Source organism: Carassius gibelio, chromosome A9 (genome assembly GCF_023724105.1).
Source record: "Carassius gibelio isolate Cgi1373 ecotype wild population from Czech Republic chromosome A9, carGib1.2-hapl.c, whole genome shotgun sequence".
NCBI classification, from domain to species: domain Eukaryota; kingdom Metazoa; phylum Chordata; class Actinopteri; order Cypriniformes; family Cyprinidae; genus Carassius; species Carassius gibelio.
Window position 1 is genome coordinate 23568319 of NC_068379.1, and position 21518 is coordinate 23589836.

The window sequence follows — 21518 nt, forward strand, 5'->3', positions numbered from 1 at the left end:
ATAGTATAATAACAGTAAAGGAGTACAAAAGTCTATGTAACTTGAAACAAGGATACACTAAAATAAAGTGTTACCAAATATTATGTTTATGTGTGCTTAAAATTAAGTTATTTTATATGACCCTTTTTAACAAATGTTTTTCTAAATAAATTTTTGACTTGTTCCTCTGAAAGTATTAATTTCTATTTATTTTGAATTGTACTATGTTGGTTCCGTTGCTAACATCAGTAACCTTTCAACAGAGCCAAAGAAATAAAAACAGCAATCATATCAGTGACAACTCTCCAATGGAGCGGCACAGCTTGATGACCTCCGACGAGAACTACCACAACAACGAGCAGCAAAAGAAGAGTCATAACCGCCTGTCCTCCAGCTCCCAGCTAAGTCGAGACCACTACCCTCTGGTAGAGGAGGACTACCAGGATCCCTATCAAGATGCATACAAACCTCACCGCAACCAGGGTTCCCCCGGGGGCTACAGTAACGAATCACGGCACAGACTTTAAACGTCCAAACCACTAGAGCCAGAGCTATGAGATAAACCTCATGTAATTGTGTAAACCCTTTCTGAAAATGGAGTGAATTGCGTCCACTCTGAAACAAGTGGGAAACATACTAAAAGCAGAATCTGAGCACCTGTTCCGTCTTTGTAAGGCAGTTGTTTGCAGCCCTTGTGCATCTCTTATAAGGCAGTTGGAGGTGCTGATTTTTTCTGCAGTGGTTAAGTAAAGATGTGTTCCTGGAGAAATGAAAGCTATAGTACCATCTGGTCCATCAAATTTCGCCTAGTAGAGGCCTAACCAAAGCCCTGCACAGTCTATATTTGCAGGACTTTTCTTTGTGTCATGTTAATTTTCACCCTGATTTAGTGCCGGCATGCAGAAATGCTCAACAGTGCCGAGAGCCAATCAGCACAGAGCCTTTTTTTAGCAAGATTTCAGTAGCCAATGGAATGCATTTGCTGTTTTGTTTCTTCCTGTCTTAGTATTTATGTTAGATGGTCTCTTTTTTGCCCAAACAGCCTCAGGTATGAAGCAGGAATTCTTCATAGGTGCCAAACTCCAAGAGGTTTCTTTTCCCGCTGTCTATTTTCATAATGATATCTGCAAATAGTCAACACACCTTTCTGAGCAGAACACAAATGATATCACCAAATTATCCCTTTTTACATAGACCATAATGCCTGTAGTTCACTCAGCGCTTTGCCCGGGCCTACGAGTGGGATGTTGTTGCAAATATTATGCCGGAATACCAATATCAGGTAGATTTTAGCATTTGAAATTACTTTATCACTTGGTTGTAATAGTAAAAGAACGTACCTCATGAAACCTTACAAGATTACCAGATTATGTTTCACACAAAAATCAGAAGAAAAAAATATCTTAATTTGCAAATAAATATAAGTATAAACAATACAATGAAGTGTGTTTTAGGACCATTAAGCTCCTCTTTTTTAATTTCTGCAATAAAAAAACGTAAGATTTTTTTGTTTATATTGTAAAGAATTATGCATCATAATAGTATTTGTTGTGGTGCCTTTCATTTCAAAATAATGGTTAAAATACTATACATATTATTTTTATGCTATGTAAGGGGTTTTATTTATTTATTTATTTTTGGTGAAATGTGACCTGAGCATGTTTTGGGAGATTCTCAGGGGTTTTGTTCAGTTCATATCACACTCTTGTTTTCTGAGCGAAACAGCAGAGTAGCCTGTGTCATTAAAATATGTGGCAACTGAGTGGAAACCCATTCTGTCACTGAGGGAGTGTTTACTCAACACCATTTTCAACTAAAAATGGAAAATGTTTTGGTAACACTTTATTTTAAGGTGGCCTTGTTACATGTACTTACTATTATAATAACAATTAATAATGCATACGTGCATGCAAGTAACCCTAAACCAAACCCTAATCCTAACCATAACAATATAGTAAGTACATGTTGTTAATTAATATTACTGAGTACTTAAATGTATAATTACACTGTAACAAAGACACCTTAAAGTGCCAACAATGTTTTAAGCATTTTGGCCATTCATTTACATGACAATGGCCTTTTGGGGGCCTGAAAATGCAAACTTTTGAAATCAAAGTACAAGTTTTTGAAAACGATACCATTTTCCCCTCTGTTTAAAAAAAAATTGTAACAGTGTTGCGCAAGCATATTATGTGTTTGTGTAGAGTTTCTTTACAAAGTGACTTTGCCAACTACTGGCCTGGCATGAATAATACAGCGTTTCTAGTTTTAGCGGATCAATGTGAATGGGGATCATTTTGATAATGTTGTCATCTGTACGCCAAACATTTCAAAAACGAGAAGAAAAATGTTTGTGTTTTTAGTACATTGTTGTCATGTAAAGGTACCCAGTATCAGGTCTCCACAAAGTTTCTCTGTTCTATGAAGCTTTATGAAACAATTATCGATTATCGATTATTATGACTGCTACTAGTCTTGAACTATTGTTATTTGTTACTGGTTGCCATAGCAGGTAAACTAAGTATTGGAATTTAAATTAAACTTTAGACTAAGATACAACATAAAACTATAAAAGGAAATGCTTTTTTTATTGTTTGTTTTGCTTGAAAGCTTTATCTGTAAAAAAAAAAATATTTATTTGTTTTCATCAGGCCTGTTTGCAAAAGCAGTTCACACACACTGATGTTGTCAGGTGTCATTCCTGCCTTTCCATGTGCAAAACATGCTGATGGCTTTTGTGATTTTGACAAAAAACATCATTGTCATTTATTCAGTGAAAAATGCTAAGTATGTTTCATAAGCAGCCCCTAGACAATGCCTGTAATTGATGTTAGCAGTTATTTAAATGATGTCTGGATCTTGACATTTGCATTTTTCTCAACTCAATTCTTGGTACTGCAAATCACACCAATTCTGCAATCTGATTTGATTACGTTAATTGTGTTGTGTTGTACGGCGTTTCCTCTCCCAGAGATCGCTGTGTGTTTGTAATGCTCAGAGAGAGAACAAAAGCAGTCTCCATTCAGTTTTATACTTTCTGTGTTGCAAAAAGCATTTGGTCCATATCCTTCAGTGGCTTCCTATAGATGAGGTTTAATCATATCTGAGTGTAAATACTATACGTTTGGTGTGGAAATGATTCGATTTATTCAGTTTCCAGAACCAGTAGGAAAGAAACTCTGTTTGTAGGATATTTTCAGTATATATCGTTCGTAGCATTAGAAAGCATTCAGTAAAGGGTTTTTACACCTTTCTTGCTGCAGTTGAAGGGCCAGTAGAAGTCGATGTAGTTTGGGTAAAGTGTCCTTATTCTCTGATCACTGCCACTCTCATTTCCTGCCCACTCCATTATCCATGTGCAATATTTCAGAAACTATAAAAGAGGTTTAAAGCAGGCTCAGTACACTCTCAGAAGCATATACAAAGTGAGGATTCACACTATAAATGTAAAAGCTAATTAAGAACCAGAAAATAGTATTGTTCTGTAATAATATTCATGATTATTATTGACTATTAAAAATACATTTAACATCTAGACATTAGTGAGTGTCCTTATGAAACCTCCTTTTATTTGTGGACATCCTCAATATAACTAATAGTTTACATATATATATAAATATTAGATGTACATAATTTTATCTGTAAAGAATCACAGGTTTTGGTGTGTGTCCCATCTTTACTTCTCAAGGTCCTTTGGTCACTTTTGGGGTCAGTACTGTAGCCAACACTCAGGACCACCATTGCTCTTATTAATAGTATTATTCATTTCAAATATATATTTTTTTTTGTCTATTTCAGTAAACACATTACCTGCCAGTAACTTTATGCCTTAACTTTTTAATAAGGTACATGTTTGACCCCCCCACCCCACCCCCCCCCCCCCCCCCCACACACACACACTTTTGCAAACAGGTTTCTTTCGATGCCTCTTTTTGAGAGCTCTGTGGACTTAATACATTTAAATGTGTGTTAAGCAATTTCATTCTATATTTAGATTGTTTGTGGAAAATTGTCAACAACTCATCAGAATCCATTCATTTTGTAAAACAAAAAAAAAAAAAAACAATGGACTTCCTATTTACTTCCACCACTGCCCTGATAAAACAATTTTCCCTTCCTTCCTGAGAATAATAGATTTTTTTTTCCTTGCTTAAAGTCCGGTAACACTTTATTTTAGTGGCCAGTTCTCACTATTACCTAGTTGCTTATTAACATGTGTATTATTAACATTTAAGTTGTTTGTTAGTACTTATAAAGCACTTATTCTGCATGACCATATTCTACATTCCTAATCCTACCCCAAACCTAAACTTAACAACTACCTTACTCACTATTAATAAGCAGCAAATTGGGAGTATATTGAGGTAAAATCATAGTTAATGGTTTGTTAATAGCGAGAATTGCACCATAAAATAAAGTGTGACCGAAAGTTCTGTTTCATGCAATGGCATGTTGGTAAAGAGAATGAGAATGAGAAGTTAATCCCAAATAAGTGAAATCCATTTTCTATGCAAATGTGTACAGTGCTGCATGCTAATGCTTTACCTGCAAAAAAAATGGAGTTCAAATTGTCTTGTGCAGGACGGTATTTGAGAGAAATGCAAAACTGCATGCATAATGTTCCATTTGCATCGTCAGATTAAAGAGACACTATTTGGTTTTTGGGAAATATATGTGTAAAATGTTTTATTTTGTACAAATAAATTTCAATGTAAAAGAGTGCTTTGACGAATTTTGTGGTTTTGACACTCAGCTCTCCAATAGCACATCTTCAGTTTCACAGTGGAATCCATGACAAACCAACTTCAATCAATAAATAGAACAAGTCCTATAATGTAGTTAGCAGTGATTAATTCGCTTATTTTCATGATGTAATTGGACAGTTACAGCCTCCTCGCTCATGCCTATGAAACTATAGCTTCTAGTAGCGCCATCTTCTGGGGTAACTCTGCATGTTCACTACGTCCATTTTCAAGACTATCTTGACAAAGAAAAGCGATTCTCAGCAGACATTCTGATTTTAGTTCTTTTTATGTTGATAATTTGTAATGAAAAAAATTATATAAAATTAGAAGAAGGCAAAATGTAAGTTAATCAATCACTTTGTGATTATGTTTTATTTGTAATGGCCACTTTGTATATATTTAGTGAAACTATTCAACCCTTGCTTGAATATATATATACAAAGTATATTTAGCTGGTAAAAGTAGCATAAATTAATTTACATTAAGCCTTAAAGCACAATTCTGGAATTCAACTAACGTTTAACAGTGTGAGGTTAGATTATAGGTTGACTGGTTTCGTCGTCCCACCAGGTTCTGGACGAGCTTCGGGCTCTTTTAAGGTGCTGGGCTTGACCATCTTCTCACTCTGGGCCCAGTTCTGTTTCTCCCTCTCCAGAGCTTTCTCCATCTCTGTGTAATAATCCAGGGCTTTCCTCACAGGGTCAATGATGTGCTGCTGGAAAGTCAAAAGTAAGAGTTTGTTTTGAGAACACCTGGTTTAATGAGCCAAAGAATTGCATAAAGAAATATTTCACACAACTGTTGTTCACGATTAAAAGCGACATTAGGCAAAAGTGGTGCTCGACCGCTTAAAAAACATATTCAAGTTCAGTGCTATTTAACACACTTGCAAAGAAAAAAATCTAAATTAAATTAAATTACATTTCTAAAGCATTTTTTATGTAACTGTGTGCTTGGAAATGCAAATGAAGCAACTTTTCTTTTTTTTTTTCACTTCATCTGAAAGAATGCATGTTATGGAAGCAAAAACTTAGTGGTTTGGCCTATATCTTGCCTTTAAATCTTTAACGTAATGGACTTCCTCAAACTGTTTGAGTTATTAATGTTTAGTGAATGTCAGAAAGATTTTCCTCTGGGAACTTCCTCACCTCCAGACAGGGGAACAGATTGGCCAGTTCAATGAACAGAGGAAAGAGAACGAATCGAATGAATCCAGTCTGAGAAGACGGTTTCGTCACTTTGTCTCGATCCATGAACGGAGTGACAGGAAGACCCTCCAACTTCTCCATGTCACTCTAGAAAAAGTCTTTTTTATTTAATTTTTTACATTCGATAAAGTAAAATCACAAAGTACTGTTTCGTACTCCCAACATGGCACTAGGAGATTTTTTATCATTAAACAAAGTTAGCGATATTGACCTGATTGAAGAACTCCTGCAGCAGACAGTCCAGCCACGGTTCTGCCACATCCATGGGTCTCGCCTCATTAGAGATGTCACTTACTTTAATCATGATCATCATCAACTGTGAAAGAAGCAGCCGGGTCAAGATTCATTCACATCATTAACAACACTCCTAAAAAGCTCAGCGCTTAATGCAGAGTTATTTTTCTATGCAAAACTGGCAGCCATGATGCTAGGGTGAAATGTGTGGTTGTTAGGGTGTTGCATTGATTGACCATTATGAATATCACTGTCCTTACCACATCTCTGTGATCTTTGTTACTGAAGTCGAACACAGGGAGAAGGGCTTTGAACTTGTTGAGGATCTCAGTATGTCTGGTCATATCAGTAGCAAGAATACACCTGCAGTGACGAGAAGCCGGTCAGTTTTGACTTAGTTTTTGGTTTGATATGGATATGGTTGGTAAGACGATAGAAGAGTAAATGATATACTTAATTATGCCCTCTCTTATTCTTTTGAAATGCTCTGTCGACAAGTTTCGGAAAATGTTGCTTTCAGTCTGAAAAATAATTAACGGTGATTTTTTATGCATATAGAAAATGTGCATACTATGCATACACACTGCATTAGTATGAGTAATATGCTATTTCAAACAAAGCTTAATGTGCATTTTGAAGATGATTATAAATGGCTTAATATTTTAAGGAAAGAAAAACTAATCACCATTCAGCATGCAAATTACTGTCAGTTACATATATAATGCATTTTTACATGTAAAAAAAATGAAAAAGCCACATAAATGCTGAACGTTCTATATCATTGTAAGTCAAGGAGATTAAAGCTCTAGAGCTTTTTATTTTTTTATTTTTTTTACCTTTTCCAGGATTTCAAAAGCTACAGCGCAGTGGTGATTTTCCAGTGGGGAGATGTCATTGTACCTCAAGGCGAGCTCAGTGCGGGCATTAATCTGAAGCAGGACATACTTTCATCAGTTTATGCTGTGTACTGAAAAGCAGCAAAATATTGAGACAACAGCTGTCCCACCTGGTATGCGTTGTTGTAGCCGGTGTGATCTAGATCGTGACAGATGGCTGCGGTTAGCATGATGAGGAGGTCAATACTGTCCATCTTGCTTCTGAGATCTGTTAGCCATATCAGGCCATACATCTGACAAACAGATGGACACAGATATTAGTGGTCAGGACTTTTCCTGTTTGGCTAGTTGACGAAACCCAAAATAATTTTAATTCATCTATTATATGTATTATGAATTATAATGTGTTATAAAATTATTTATATGCGACCCTGGACCACTAAAGCAGTCTCAAGTGTCATTTTTCATACATATACATCATCTAAAAGCTGAATAAATAAGCTTTCAATTGCATTCCAAACAACAATGACCCATTAGATAACACTGATTCCAGTAAAATTACAATTACATTTTGGCAGCGGTGCAATGAGTGAAATGATGGCTGTCTGGGGCATGACATTTATTAATCAAGCAGATGGAGAAGTGGATAATTTGAGTGATTGGGAGAATTCCTGAGGTTGAGGCTACCATCTGAGTGACGCAGAAGCAGTGCTTGAAGTTGTGGAAGGGGATGTTATTGTAGCGTCTGTACACTTCATAAAGGAACTGCTGCAGCACGTCCAGCTCAATGTTGAAGGAGGAGATGAAGTCCAGATCAGTGTACATCACCTGGAGCAACACCATGATCTCAGCGTCTTCCCATTGCCTACAAAAGCACAAAATCTTAGAAGTCATCATACCTTGTTGTTTTCATTTAAAGCTAAAGCCTGATTTCATCGAGTCCACTTGGAAGACTATTGCATTAATGAAGACGGAGCTCCAGCCCTTTGCTCACAAGAAGTGCTTTTCATTTGCAAAACACAAACAGGACCATTGATATTAAGATGAGGCCCTTTGGGCAGATGAAAGGCATGATCTCTGCCTTGTTCTTTAAGCTTCATTTAGAAGTGCTGTGCTCTGCTCCACGAACAATTTCCCTATTCATGTCTGACAGGTGCAGGACTCTGATGTGGCTGTAGCCACTGTTAAGACTCCTGGTTTCCCGTTTATTTACAAAAACAAGTCATATTCAGGTTAAATAATAATAGGGAATTGCCAGAAGTATTCTATGTGAAGGAAAAGAAAGTGTGTTTGTGCGTTTGTGTTTCATGTTTTGTGAGAGAGATATTTAAAACTTACCAGTTATCAAAGGTTGGTGTTTTAAGATACTGTCTCACCTCTACAGAAACCTCCAGAGAACTACAGGAAGTAAATCAGAAGAATTTAATTCGTAAAAAGACGCAAATTACAGCCTTCCGCGTAAGAGACAAGAATATCACCTCATTTGGAGGAACTTTTCCCTGACGTGCTCACACTCCTCACGGGTCTTGCGCAGGGTTCTTTTATGGTAGAAAGGGGAGGGCTTGTGGGTGCCATCTGACATGTCCTTATACAATCCCAACCAGCTCAGGTGTTCAACACTCTACAGAGAAAGAAATCATGTTATAGAGCTTGAAATATAAGTGCACTTGAAAACTTTCCTTTACTTAGTATGTTTCCCTTAATGGTGCAGATAGAACATCTCAGACAGTAGTTCAGCGTTCATACCTCCAGTTTCTCTCTGAAAGACTACACAATGGCAGGAGTCTCTGCCGCTTCAGTTAGGATTCTTTTCTCCAGGCTCTGTAACCTGTTTAATAATAATTTGATTGGACTCATTATTATCATGTATTTTGAGATAAAATAAGAGCCAAACTTTGTGGCACATATAAAATGTGCTAAGCAATTTTGCAAACCACAAAAGCCCCACTCTCTCATCAAAACCCCATCCTTAAAGACACATCAGCCAACCAGTTCAGTAATACTGAATGTGCAAAATGATTGACAGGCAGAGGCTCTCTCTGATTGGCTGTTTTTCTGACTGCAAAAAGCCACAGGCTCTTCTTATGCTACCATCACAGAAAAGTGTGATTTCTTATGCTTATGCTATTTTCTGTCACTCTAATGAGTTTGTCTTACAGAAAGTGTGCATTTCAAATATGTCCCAACCTTACCTTTTCTCCATAGAAGAGAGGTCAAATCCCAGAGCAACAACCAGATCTGAACCTAAACATGCCATGTTACCTGTGGCATCTATCAAATTATGTTTATTCATAGGTTTATCAGTACAGTAGCTCTCTAGTGCTAAGGTGGAGAATACCTAACAGCTCACTGTTACAGTCTGCGGCGACCACTTCCAGTTTATAGCAGGAGCGAGGACTATTTGGGGCCAGCTGAGGGGAAATATTAATGATATTGCCTTTAGTATTATAGAGTTTTAGGATGTCATGAGGTCCTGCCTCAGCTGCTGCTCGGAAAAGATCTGTAATGCAAACACACACACACACACAAACATTTTCATTAATGTTAATATGGCAGATATAATTCATCATCACATTTCTCATTTTCGTAACTGAGGTACATGGAAATTTCATGGAAAAAGCACTTAATTATCCATGATTTAGGAATGAAATGCCATATGTTTCCTTTAGGGCACTGCTTGGCACTTGAAGACTGACTGACTGTCAGCACCACCTGTGACTCAAGCTGTCAAACTGAAGTATGACGGTTTATTTGTTTCTGACTCACATTCTGTAACTACAAATTCACCCATGCACACTGAGTCAATATGGAAGATAAAAAGTTAATTAGCAGTCTGATAGCTCTCTAGAGAATTGGAGCCGAAAGAAAGATTATAAAATAAGACCATCATCTGAAGATCCCTTATGTTGTATTAGCTGTCCAGGTCAACAGAATAGCTCTTCATATGGGCTCGCTGTAATTGAGAGGACCTGATTAAAGAAGCATGGCAGTCCTCAAGCTTATTTTCAGTAGAATAAAAGCTAATGAGGAAAGCAAGCCAATTTGGTCATTTCAAAAACTCTGTTTCATATAAGAAATATAAGAATGAATTCACATAAGAAATTTTATTTGACGCTGATACAGGAATTAAAGCTGCTGTCATTCATAGAGCAAGACTGCTTTTACAAACCTCTGTTTATCTGACAATCTGTTCAACACAAAAATAATTACTATATACTAGTTTAATTTATGTTAATTTAATACTTTTTAATAACATGTATAACATATATATGTGTTTTTGGTGTCCTGTCCTTTGAGGCACACACAGAAATATAACCCAAAGTCTTGTAGTTTATTGAAATGAGATGAATGTTCATCTTTTGAGCCAATAATAATAACAGTAATCATAAATTCAATTCAATTTAATTAAATTCTAGTTAGTCAAGAAGAAATACATTTGAGATACTCCTTACCTTTAACATCTTGTGCAGGACAGTCAACAGGGAACTCAGCTTGTTCTGGTCTTCCATTCACGGTAAAATAAATTATTTTAGTTGCCATGTCAGGTGATAATATGTTGCACCCTCACCTTTGCTGATCGATGTGTGTGTGTACAGTGTTACATCAGTAATTCAGCCTATCATTCATTTAAAACCCCGCCCCATCTCTGTGGGGTCCACCCCCTTCATCCAAAACCCTGCTCTGTATTTCTGTTAATATGGAGACAAGCAAACGTTTCCTTAAATTTATCTTGAAAGCTATTCATTTTGCACCTGATTAAATCTTATTAATGTTTTTTTTTTAATTAATCTATTCCTTGTTAACAAGTAGTGTTAATAATGTTTTTTTCTTTCATATTTCAAACCATTTTCAACATTTTCAATGTTATTTAGTTTTAGTATTAGTATTTTTAGTCATGTATGTGAAACATATTAATAAATTAATTAAAACAGAACTATAAAATTGCAACCTATATCAAAAGAACAATGGGAGAAGAGTAATGAATAAGTAAGAAATTCTGTAGAGATAGCAGACTTTTATTTTGTAGCTGACTTTTATTTTGAATTGTCTTCCGAGCCTATGCATGCAGTTTCCTGAAAGAAGAAGCGAAACGTGGGTTTAGCAGAAGTAACGTTAGTAGGACACGCGTCCAAAAAGTCTAGCTGTATTTATTTGATACATTTTATATTTAATAATGACAGAAGGCAAATCACCAGAGAAGCCGGCGAAAAACCTGCTGGCTCTGAATCCAACGGAAGACGCAGAGTTTCAGAAGAAGATTCAGCAAGTAAAGAAACGTCCTAAAACGGTACGACGCGTGACCATGTGGCTCGAGTTAGCCTGACAGTCTTTACCATCGAATTTGTCAATTTAATTGGTTGTCATTAATAGTCATTAGGCTATTTGGATTGAAGAATTCTCCCTTTTCGACACTAAATTGCTCTACAAAGCCTGCTCTGTTCCGAATTTTATTTTTACGTTTCTGTGTTTAGTTGACTTGCTTTTTTTTCGGAATGTGATGTTATTTATGATTCCCTCCTCAGGGTCAGCCGCTTTCTCCTGGAGTACTTTATGTTGGTCATCTGCTTCGTGGATTGTATGAACCTCAATTAAAATCATACTTTGGGCAGTTTGGCAAAGTCACACGAATAAGAGTTTCCAGGAGTAAAAAGGTACGACGTATTTTACGCATTTTACAATCAATTGGGTTAGAGCATTGTTTTTGTCACAATCAATTTAAATGTTATGTAGAAAGAGGTAAATATTAGGGAAGTGGCTGCAAATTTTGACCCTCTAACTTTAAAACTCACTATTATAATTATATTCTTTAAAAAAAAAATGTATTCTATTTTCTTTTAATTTATTATTCAATTGTGTGTGTGTATGTGTAAAGACCTCTAACACTAGCTTGGTCTATTCTTTTTCTATTCTATATGTTTTCTTTATTATTTATTACATTATTTAAAAGCCCTTGATGCGTGTACTGTGTTAAGCTAACTGAGAATTGTTGTAGCACTTATCATTGTTCTTTTTGTTGTTTTTGATTGCTTCCTCATCTGTAGTTGGCTTTGGATAAAAGCGTCTGCTAAATGAATAAATGTAAATATAAAGGAATTCTGATGCAATTTCTATGGTTATTTGAAATAAATGTGAGCATTCTAACAGGAATTCAAAAATGAAGCATACATTTCTTGGATTAATTAGTTAACCCAATGAGGTTCTGTTTGATTTCAAGAGGATTCTTAAAGAAAACTTGTTTGATCCCATTAGGGTTGCTTCCAAATATTAATATAATTTCTATTAGAATTTGAGGTGGATACTTTTATGTACATTTTAATTTATCTGTTTAACATAAAATAATAGCACAGCCTGAAAATTGTCTTTGGCATTTGTTGCCTTGGATAAGATAATTGTGCAGACAGTAATAAGGTACATTTAGCTTATTGCCAGCTTCATTTTGTTGTGCAATGAAACCAATGTGCCAACACTATAAACACTGAGTCATACTAACAATATCTTGCTTTGAAGATTTCAATGCAAGTAGTATTAAACTTCCATCTTTCACAGACAGGACGGAGCAAAGGCTATGGATTTGTGGAGTTTGAGTGTGATGAGGTGGCTAAGATTGTGGCTGAGACCATGAATAACTACCTTATCGGAGAGCGGCTCATAAAGTGTAAGTTGAGAGTGTAAAAGGTTTTGCATGTTTTCTCGCATAATGTTGTCTAAACATTACTGTGTTTTGTCCTGTTCAGGTCAAGTTTTGCCACCTGAGAAGGTCCATGAAAAGCTGTTTGTTGGTTCCAGGTTGGGCTTCAAGAAGCCAAAGCAGCCTGCAGTTGCTCGATATAACAAACGGCATGCTGAAGATGATCTGAAGAATGTTGGTACAAAGCTTATAAGCAAAGAGTCTAAGCTACGCAAGAGACTTGCAGCGAAGGGCATTGACTATGATTTCCCAGGATTTGTAAGTATTATGTTGTCATAGATGACCCAGAAATGAAAATTTGCTGAAAATGTACGTTTACTTCGGCCATCCAAAATGTAGATAAGTTTATTTCTTCATTGGAACAGATTTGGAGAAGTTTAACATTACATCCTCTGCAGTGAATAGGTGCCGTCAGAATGAGAGTCCAAACAGTTGATAAAAACATAATCCACATTATTCAGTCCATTACATAATCTCATGTGAATTGAAAAGCTGCGTTTGTAACAGATTCCTCATTAAGGCATTTTATCTCATATTTTGACCATCACTTCTGGTCAGAATATGAGTCCATAATAACACTTCCTCCAGTGAAACAATTAATCCAGGATCCATTGGTGAACACGGGCAGTAATGCTAAATTTTTCTGAATGTGTTCCAAGGAAGAAAAACTCCTCTGTATCTTGGATGGTAGAGTACATTTTCAGCAAATTTTTATTGCATAAACTATTCTTTTAAGATGCTTATTGTTTTATTTTAGTGTGAAATTGTTTTTTTTTTCCCCAGGCAGATCAGATTCCAGCCAAAAAATCCCAATCAGAAGCCGATGTTTCAGTATGCAGCGAGGTGAGCTCAAGTTATTAATAGTTAATTAATTTGTATTTTATTTTATTTTTCACCTTTTTTTCCACTGATTTTGTGGGCATATGCTTGGCACAGACTGAAAATTACCTCAGTTGTACCTGTTGACTGAAGTAAGATAACTGTGCCGACAGAAACTGGTACATTTTAAGCTTATTGTCAGTCACTGTGACTCACAATGAAACCCATGTGCCAACATTTACTGCAGAAAATGACTAGGATATGTAGTCTTGTGCTACTAGTGTTTTAAAAAAAAATGTATTTATTTTTTTGCATTTAGGATGTCACTCCAGTGTGCACCCCATCCATTTTGGAGAGGAGGAAGTCAATCAGAATAGAGGACGATGTTGATGATGAAATAGTCATTAAAGCCAAATCAGTTCCAGAAAACTGTGAGGATGTGGAAGATAGCGAGGAAGAGTCAGGTGAAGATGAAGAGGACGAAGGTGAAGAGGAGCATATGGTTTAAAAAGAGAATTTAATACCTACTAAAAAGACTTAAATCCCTGTTTTAGAAGGGACACTGGACTCACTTTTTTCAGAGCCATTTGTATGTGTTTAGCTCTCAGTTTTCTCCAGCGACCGGAGAAGAGGATCACACATGTAATTCTGACTACCAGGCATCTGTTTTGAGGAGCATTTTATGCAGATGTACCGATTGCCTTTAGGGGTTAAGATCATACAATGTGGTCTCTCAGAGGTTGCTAAAGTCCAATTAACTGTGTAATACACAAAGTATATTTGGTGTGTTCATTTGAAAATTAAATGGATGGATGCATGTCATTGTATTTCTGACACATTATTTTATGTATTCTGTCTAGTACTATCTTCAGACATGTAGCTTTGCAATATTGGTAAAACGTGCTTGACCCATAAAAATGGGTATCAAATAAATGTATATTTTGTTTTTTAAAGCTATTTTCACTGAGCTATGGTTTGTGTAAATTATGACTGTGGAGATGCTTACAAGGGGCATCATGGAAGAAATAAAGATCAATGAAAATTAATTTATCAGAATAACCACTAGATGGAGCCAGTAGTCGTATGCCATTGCTATGGGTTTCATTTTATGGCAAGCCATTTCAACATTTGTTGCTTAAAATTTACTGATATCTGTGTGTTAGTACCACTGACGTAAATATGACTGGATCTCTCATCGTGTTCTAAACTGCCAAAAGAGAGTGAAGCCACCAGAAATGTTTGATCCGCCATTTCACTAATCCCTACCGGAAGAGAACACCATTGAGTCACATGCAAACCACTGACTTTAAAATCAGTCAAACGGTGAGTTTTTCTGTTTTAAAGTGTATGTAAATTCATCTTTAGTTCAGATTTTATCTGCCATGTTTATGGTCTTTTTGGGCAGGGTAAGTGATATATTTTAACTGTTTAAGAGGGTGTGTCTGCTGCACTGCACACTGCTGACACAGGTAACAATCCAACATAAATATAGCCTATTTTTTTTATTTTGGCTATATAATTATAAAGGAATTTTTAGGCCAGGCAAGTTTATTTATATAGCATACAACATTTTTATTAAAGGTGCTTTACATGAAGTAAAAATAATACATAAATCATGAATTGTGAAAATAAACGCAAAAAAAAGCAATTTAAAAATTTGGAAAATTCTTTTAAAAATTTATTTAAAAAGAGTTAAACATGAACCTGTTAGTATCAGAAATCGACTTGAATATATAATGAATAATACAATAGTTACTATATTGCTCTAGACTGTATTGCTCTATACTGAAATTAAAAGCTTGATGTCTGTACTATGTACAGTGACATTCAGCCAAGTATGGTGACCCATATTCAGAATTCATGCTCTGGATTTAACCCATCCAAAGTGCACAAACACAGCAGTAAACACACACCCAGAGCAGTGGGCAGCCGTTTATGCTGCGGCACCCAGGGAGCAGTTGGGGTTTGGTGCCTTGCTCAAGGGCACCTAAGTCGTGGTATTTTGCCGGCCCGAGACTCGAACCCACAACCCTAGGATTAGGAGTCAAACTCTCTAAACTCTTTAACCACTAGGCCACGACTTCCCTCTTCAGATGTATGCAGCCGCGGCGCTATCACTGGGCCCGCCCATTTTGGCCCAGGCCTATGAGTAGTGAGTTATTTTCGTTCTAGTGGTTCATCCAATAAGCAGCCCGAGTGAAAGCTTCTCAGCAAGTGATCCAATGAAATGAATGATGTTGGCGGACGTCATTCATTCAAGACAGACACAGAAAGTTTTGCTAATATGAAACGTAAAACATAACAAAGCAGCTTATTTTATTTTACATTCAGCAATAAATGCTCAGAGGAACAGCAGGAGGAAATTCCTGCAATTTTAAGTTGTATTTCTATTTCTTTGTCCGCTTCAGCACTGAGCTGAGGACAGCGATACAAGTTGCTGTTTTCTGGAGGCCCACTTACAATAAAAATCCTGGCGCCGCTAGTGTATGTATGTAGTCAGTTATTTCTCTGAATAAATTAAGATGTGTATATTTTTTATGTCCTGATTGGGTAACATCTATTTCAGACTCTCCAAGATGTCATAAATATGTTTACTAGCATTACCATTTCCATGTAAAATGTTGTAAGCTAAATTTATATTAAACCACCATTTAAATCATTACTTGCTTTAAAATGAATGCTGTTAATGAAACTATTGTTGAAACATTTGCAGTAAGTGCCTACTGTACGGATAAAAAAACTGTAACAAAATTATATAAAAAATGAATAACTGTACAAGGCAAATATATGTGTATACAAAGCATAAATCTTCAGATTTCAGAGTGAGCACTTTATCATTTGTTTTATGTTGAGGTCGTGTCTGTCTGATATTTATCATGTTCATGATGTTTGCTACTGAAACGTTAATGAACGTAGCTTTTTAGGCGGTATTTAAGTAGGGGGAATTCCCTATATTAAAAAAAATACAGTTTCAATGCTTAGTGTGTTGCATTGTAAGAATGTTTACCAGAAACAAATTTGAATACGTTCAAATAACTTATATCAATTAGTAAAAGATAAAATAAAATAATAACAATAAAAAAACATGCTATTTGCTATTGGAATACTTGCCAGCTATTAAAAATAAATGCGATACTAGTGTCAAATAGACGGTAGCTAGTTTTTATGAATCGATGTTAAAATGGCCTTCCATGAAGGTTCATTGTTTTAGATACACAAGGAAAATGACCATGTGGCGGCAAGACAGAAGAAAAACAGGGGATTTCTAATATGCGGATTCAAACAAAATATCTGTTGGCTATTGTGTAGAATAACACGCTAAATATAAGGTCAAAATGGGTAATTACAAAGGTCAATAAGGTGCTTTTAGTCAGAGAAATGGCTTGCATACTGTACATACACAATAAAGAGGCAGAATCTAGCCGTTGGTTTCCACCGGCTACAAATCAAAATAGCATAAAATGAAACAATTTTGTCATAGTGCAAAATATGAATCAAAACTGTAAGCTGATTGCACATTAAATCAGTAGCAGAGCCGAGGTGTTTAGCGCATGCGCATTCCGGCTCCATCATTGTGTCCACAGGAGCAGCAGCACTAGATAGACAAACCTCCTTTACCTTTAATAACCCCACCCGTGTCATTTCACACAGAAACCACCTCTACATTCTTCAGAGTGAGTATATAACCTATTATTTTAATCAAACTGGTTGTTTCCATGTACTGATATTGTGTAAATCGCCGGAGTTTTGACAGTTTATTCGCTCGGCTAGTGAGAGCTAGCATAACCGGCTAGATGATCAATGAAAAAGATACAAATCCACCCAGACATGATCTGAAATCAATTGGTAATGAAATACTGATGCGGATTTCATCATAATAGGGTTGGTATTTGAAATTAAACGTGTATAAAAGACAGTAAGATCTTTTAAAGCCTGCACTCCGGGGTAAAGCATCTCATTTATGGTGAATGAAAGAATGTGATATATATTTACGTGGATGTTACTGTAGCTTATGTCATTCACTTAAAATTATATTCTGTTTGAGTCTTTTTTTATTATTAATTATCTTTCGTTCTGTTGTATATCCATGGTGATCTTGCTTTGAATTGTACTCAGATTTCCACCAAGTACTGATGCGTATTTAGGTTCATGCATAATAGTTTATTGTCCACAGGGTTAGTTTATTTACTAATTACTAGTTTAAAACCGATCCATGTGTTAATGCTTAAACACTAAAGATATTAATCAATCTGAGATTGGAGACCTGTGGTGTGTGGTTTGAGGGAGGCACAGGTAAATCATGCTTGACCTCATTGAATGTGTTTGTTTTACATTTAGGTGACATCACAGTTAATAAACGAGTCACCTGTGATTCTGATCTATGGATTATTAGGAGACTAGGCAGGGTCTCATACCACCATTGTGTAACTTATACGTTAAGTACAGGGCAGGCACAGACTTGTAATGTAACAGAGCAAAAACAAAACCACTTGTGACACTGAAAACAGAAAACACACATACAGTGAAGACCAAATGTCTGAGATCACAGGTGAATCATTATTCAGTTTAACACTTTGTAAAATTATTTTCTGGACAAGAAGTTGAATTTAAAAGAGATTTCTTCAGATTTTTTTTTAATTTGTTTAGATGAGCTGCATGAACCAGTTTGTGCAAAACCTAATGATCAATTTTTTTCTTTATAAAGTGCATTTGTGTGCAGAATGTTAAATATTTCTTATTTATTTTACTTCTAAAATGTTCTTCCTTTTTAAAATCTATTTATTGTTGTATTTATTGTATTTACATTATTTTGGGATCCTGAAACTGGTGTTTTTGTACCTCAGTGAATAATACATTCATCATTTTTAATAGAGCTGTGTGATATTGAAAAAAAAAAGCAATATATGATGGCATGCTAAATAATGTGGTATTCGATATGCGATTACCATATTTCTTTTTCTAAAATCAATTTAAATTGTATTAAAATATATTTTTTTACAAATGACTTAACCAACACATGTTGCAAATTATTTCAGGGAAAGGAAAGCATCACTACAACAGCTGAAAGTGAATATTCATGTTTTGTTAAAGCCTTATGCTATGGATTGTTGCTTATGTTCGAGAATGAGGGTTGATTCACCTGTGTTTGAAGATTTTTCTGCCGAGCATAGTAGTGTCTCACCTTTGTGTTGCCACTTGAGATTTACATGTTTTGCCTATCACTTCAGTCTGCACATGGCCATCTCTTTTTTAAAACCAAAACACTGCCGTTTTGCCAATAAATTGTTGGCAGCAGCTGCGGGTGCCTTAAGGGGGTCAAACATCGGACGAGAAGCGCCAAGTCTTTAAAATTTGAACAGATTGACTACGTTTACAAGCTGTTAAAATTCGGGTTATGGTCGGGTTAAGGTCACTATTTGGGTTTCTGAAACATTCGGGATAACCCGTTTACATGCGTGAGCAGAGAGAGTTACTCCTGTATACATGGAATGTGTAATCAGTCGCCAATATCCCGATGTAAACAGCATTTGTCTATTTGGTGGTTAGATAAACTGGCTGCTGTTATGAGCTGAATGTGACGCATCCAGTGTGCGACCTGTGAGTTGTCCTAAATGTTGCATGGCACAGTGCTTCTCGTCCGGTGTGCAAACCCACTATGAAAGCATCACTGCTTGTTTATTGTCTTGCATCAGAGCAGGCACAATATCATGCACACACATCATATCCCAAATAACATCTGCGTACCAGATGCTTTACTATCCACATCGACTTTGAACTTTGACCATACATAACTTATTGAAGTAATAAATCACAAATTTATCTCAAACCATTGCGATATGCCTTGGCAATATTTTGATAGTTTCGATATTATTGAATTGTGTTATTGCAGCCAGATAATTCCCATGATGCCTTGGCAGATTTTTGTCTTGATGCAGTAGGAAAGCAAGTATCCTAATGATGGCATTACTGTTGTGTAACACGGCCAAGACTTTACGTTACCTAGAAGTTTGCCATTTGCTCAGTGCATAATCATTTCTGCACAATAATTTTACTGTATATTTACAGATCCTCCAATTATTATGATTTAACATCAATAATTCACTTATTTATTGAATGTCACTTATACAGTGACATTGCTACAATAGACAATTAACCTTTTTTTTTTGCAAAATGGTGCTAAGATTTTGCTAATGTGGCGGCAGTATGGAATATGGTGGATTTTAATGCTCAAACTCTATGGACTTCTATTTTGATGCTTTTATCATATGAGTGGAATTCCTCTCTTTCTGTATCCCACAAAGCCATGCAGCTGATGTGTGGTCAGCAAATAAATAGTTGAGAGAGTGTAAGCCGGACTTTAAATGATGTCATCATCAAAGAGATTTTCTGCTTTTCTCAAAAGTGGCTGCCGATTTGAGATACAAAAAAAAAAAAATGCAGGTCTAGCCGCACTGGCATTTGATATCCAGAGGTGATACTGGGCTAACAGTTCTCTTTTCTCATTCTGAGCAGGGAGGACCTCTGAATTTATGAAGCAATGCTCTGCCGGATCCTCTCTGTCCTGCTCTAGTTACCACAACTCCTGCTGCTCCACCGCAACCAAGAGTGCTTCTGCTGCTGCTCCTAGTGGTTTGGCTGCCTCCTAAAGGGACAAAAAGGAGAATTCGCAATCCTCATCAGCTGTTGTCTACTCACATATGGTGCATAGTTTGCATTCCTGAGTCGACATCCCTAACGCTCAGCTACTTGCCAGCCTGTGCCACTAATAGGGTTCATCCACACAGGATATTATTAGGTGTGTGCTCTTATTTTCCCTGGATTGCACACGCTAAAAGCCATCTTTTTTAGTTTTTCCTCTCCACTGCCACACGTGTGGTGGCAGGACATCATAGGCCATGGAGCCCAACATGGAGTACTGTCTGACCCAGGTGCTACAGAAGGATGTGGCCCGCAGGTTGCAGGTGGGTTCGGAGCTCATCGACTACATCACAGATGCAGACAAGTGTCAAGACCTGGAGAGTGACCAGACTGCGTTGGATAAATTGGTGGACGGTATTGCCACCTCTTGGGTTAATTCCAGCAATTTCAAGGTGAGTGGGTTTTTATGCCATTTAGATGCTTAATCATAATTTGCTGAAGGTTTGATGGACGTTTTGTAAGAGTAAAGGGTGCAGGGTGGTGTGTCAACTGGATTGGGGTTGTATAGCAAGGGCTTTACTTTTGGAATTCTCCTTCAGGCAGTTGTCTGGCATAGAATCGATCCCTTGAGCAAAGCAGAGCAGGCTTTTAAGGTCACTGGAACATTTACAACCCTTCATGTTGGCATATTTCAAGATCAAACACAATGAGACTTGACTTTGGGTCCACATGTTTAGATGATGATAAAATATTCATCCACCCAGAAATGAAAATTCGGTCATCATTTACTCACCATCATGTTGCTCCAAACCTGTATGACTTTCTTTTGTTGAATAAAAAATTATAGTTTAGTTAAAAATCCATTTGGTTATTTTCCTTGTAGTTATAGCTAATGCAAATGAAAAAGATTGCAGAGTTTTAGGTTGTAGTCAAGATTGGAAAATTCACTTTTTTGGTGAACTAGGACTTTAAGGATGTAGATGACAGGCTAATTGTTGATATAAATATTTTCTTGTCTTTTTTTTCCAAAAATTCAGGCCAATTTTGAATTACATGATTGACCTTAATCTTTTTATTATTTTTATACATTATAATTAATGCAATAGGCACCTTATATAAAGTTGGCATGAAACGGAAGTTTCGTCTCTTGTCTTTTTTTCCTTGTTGTGATGTATGTCCGAGTGTAACGGCTTCTGAAACAGGAAAAAAAATTCATGTTATCTACAGTAGACATTTATGAAGGCTTTAGAGGTGAAATAAGATGGCTTATACTCAATTACTGGTTTCATGTCCTAGAATATCAAACTCTAACTGGCATTTAATGGAGATAAAGTGTTTAATGGGAATCAAGCCAAAACTCCTCTTAGGA

General features: G+C 36.3%; 4 protein-coding genes and 2 non-coding genes across 7 annotated transcripts in view; 5 read left to right on the forward strand and 1 right to left on the reverse strand.

Annotated features, from left to right (window-relative positions):
- cacnb4a (calcium channel, voltage-dependent, beta 4a subunit) overlaps positions 1–4699 on the forward strand; it is a 29303-nt gene extending 24604 nt beyond the window's left edge. For both annotated transcript variants that reach the window (XM_052606508.1, XM_052606509.1), the window contains one exon: positions 243–4699. In XM_052606508.1, the coding sequence (XP_052462468.1) occupies positions 243–506 (264 nt within the window). In that variant the 3' untranslated portion in view covers positions 507–4699. The remainder of the gene's footprint in view (positions 1–242) is intronic.
- A 106-nt stretch (positions 4700–4805) lies between these two features.
- On the reverse strand, positions 4806–8746 carry LOC128019367 (high affinity cGMP-specific 3',5'-cyclic phosphodiesterase 9A-like). The gene is made up of 11 exons (XM_052605337.1): positions 8741–8746; positions 8481–8623; positions 8341–8400; positions 7690–7867; positions 7173–7295; positions 7003–7095; positions 6620–6687; positions 6427–6529; positions 6144–6248; positions 5873–6019; positions 4806–5439 (listed from the first exon to the last, which is right to left on the reverse strand). Exons 1-11 carry the CDS (start codon positions 8744–8746, stop codon positions 5263–5265), a joined length of 1203 nt encoding a protein of 400 aa, XP_052461297.1. The 3' UTR covers positions 4806–5262.
- A 2313-nt stretch (positions 8747–11059) lies between these two features.
- Positions 11060–14467, forward strand: nifk (nucleolar protein interacting with the FHA domain of MKI67). The gene is made up of 6 exons (XM_052606510.1): positions 11060–11290; positions 11526–11654; positions 12550–12658; positions 12738–12949; positions 13475–13534; positions 13830–14467. Exons 1-6 carry the CDS (start codon positions 11177–11179, stop codon positions 14016–14018), a joined length of 813 nt encoding a protein of 270 aa, XP_052462470.1. The 5' UTR covers positions 11060–11176; the 3' UTR covers positions 14019–14467.
- LOC128020364 (small nucleolar RNA ACA64) lies at positions 12347–12472 on the forward strand. The gene has a single exon (XR_008185364.1). It is a non-coding gene; the product is annotated as a small nucleolar RNA ACA64 (small nucleolar RNA).
- Positions 13624–13750, forward strand: LOC128020365 (small nucleolar RNA ACA64). Its single transcript, XR_008185365.1, has one exon. It is a non-coding gene; the product is annotated as a small nucleolar RNA ACA64 (small nucleolar RNA).
- Positions 14468–17905: 3438 nt separating the features above from the next.
- The window catches only part of clasp1a (cytoplasmic linker associated protein 1a), an 89630-nt gene continuing 86017 nt past the window's right edge, over positions 17906–21518 (forward strand). Inside the window, exons 1-2 of the mRNA XM_052606518.1 lie at positions 17906–18059; positions 20024–20601. Coding sequence (XP_052462478.1) covers positions 20407–20601 — 195 coding nt within the window. The 5' untranslated portion in view covers positions 17906–18059; positions 20024–20406. The remainder of the gene's footprint in view (positions 18060–20023; positions 20602–21518) is intronic.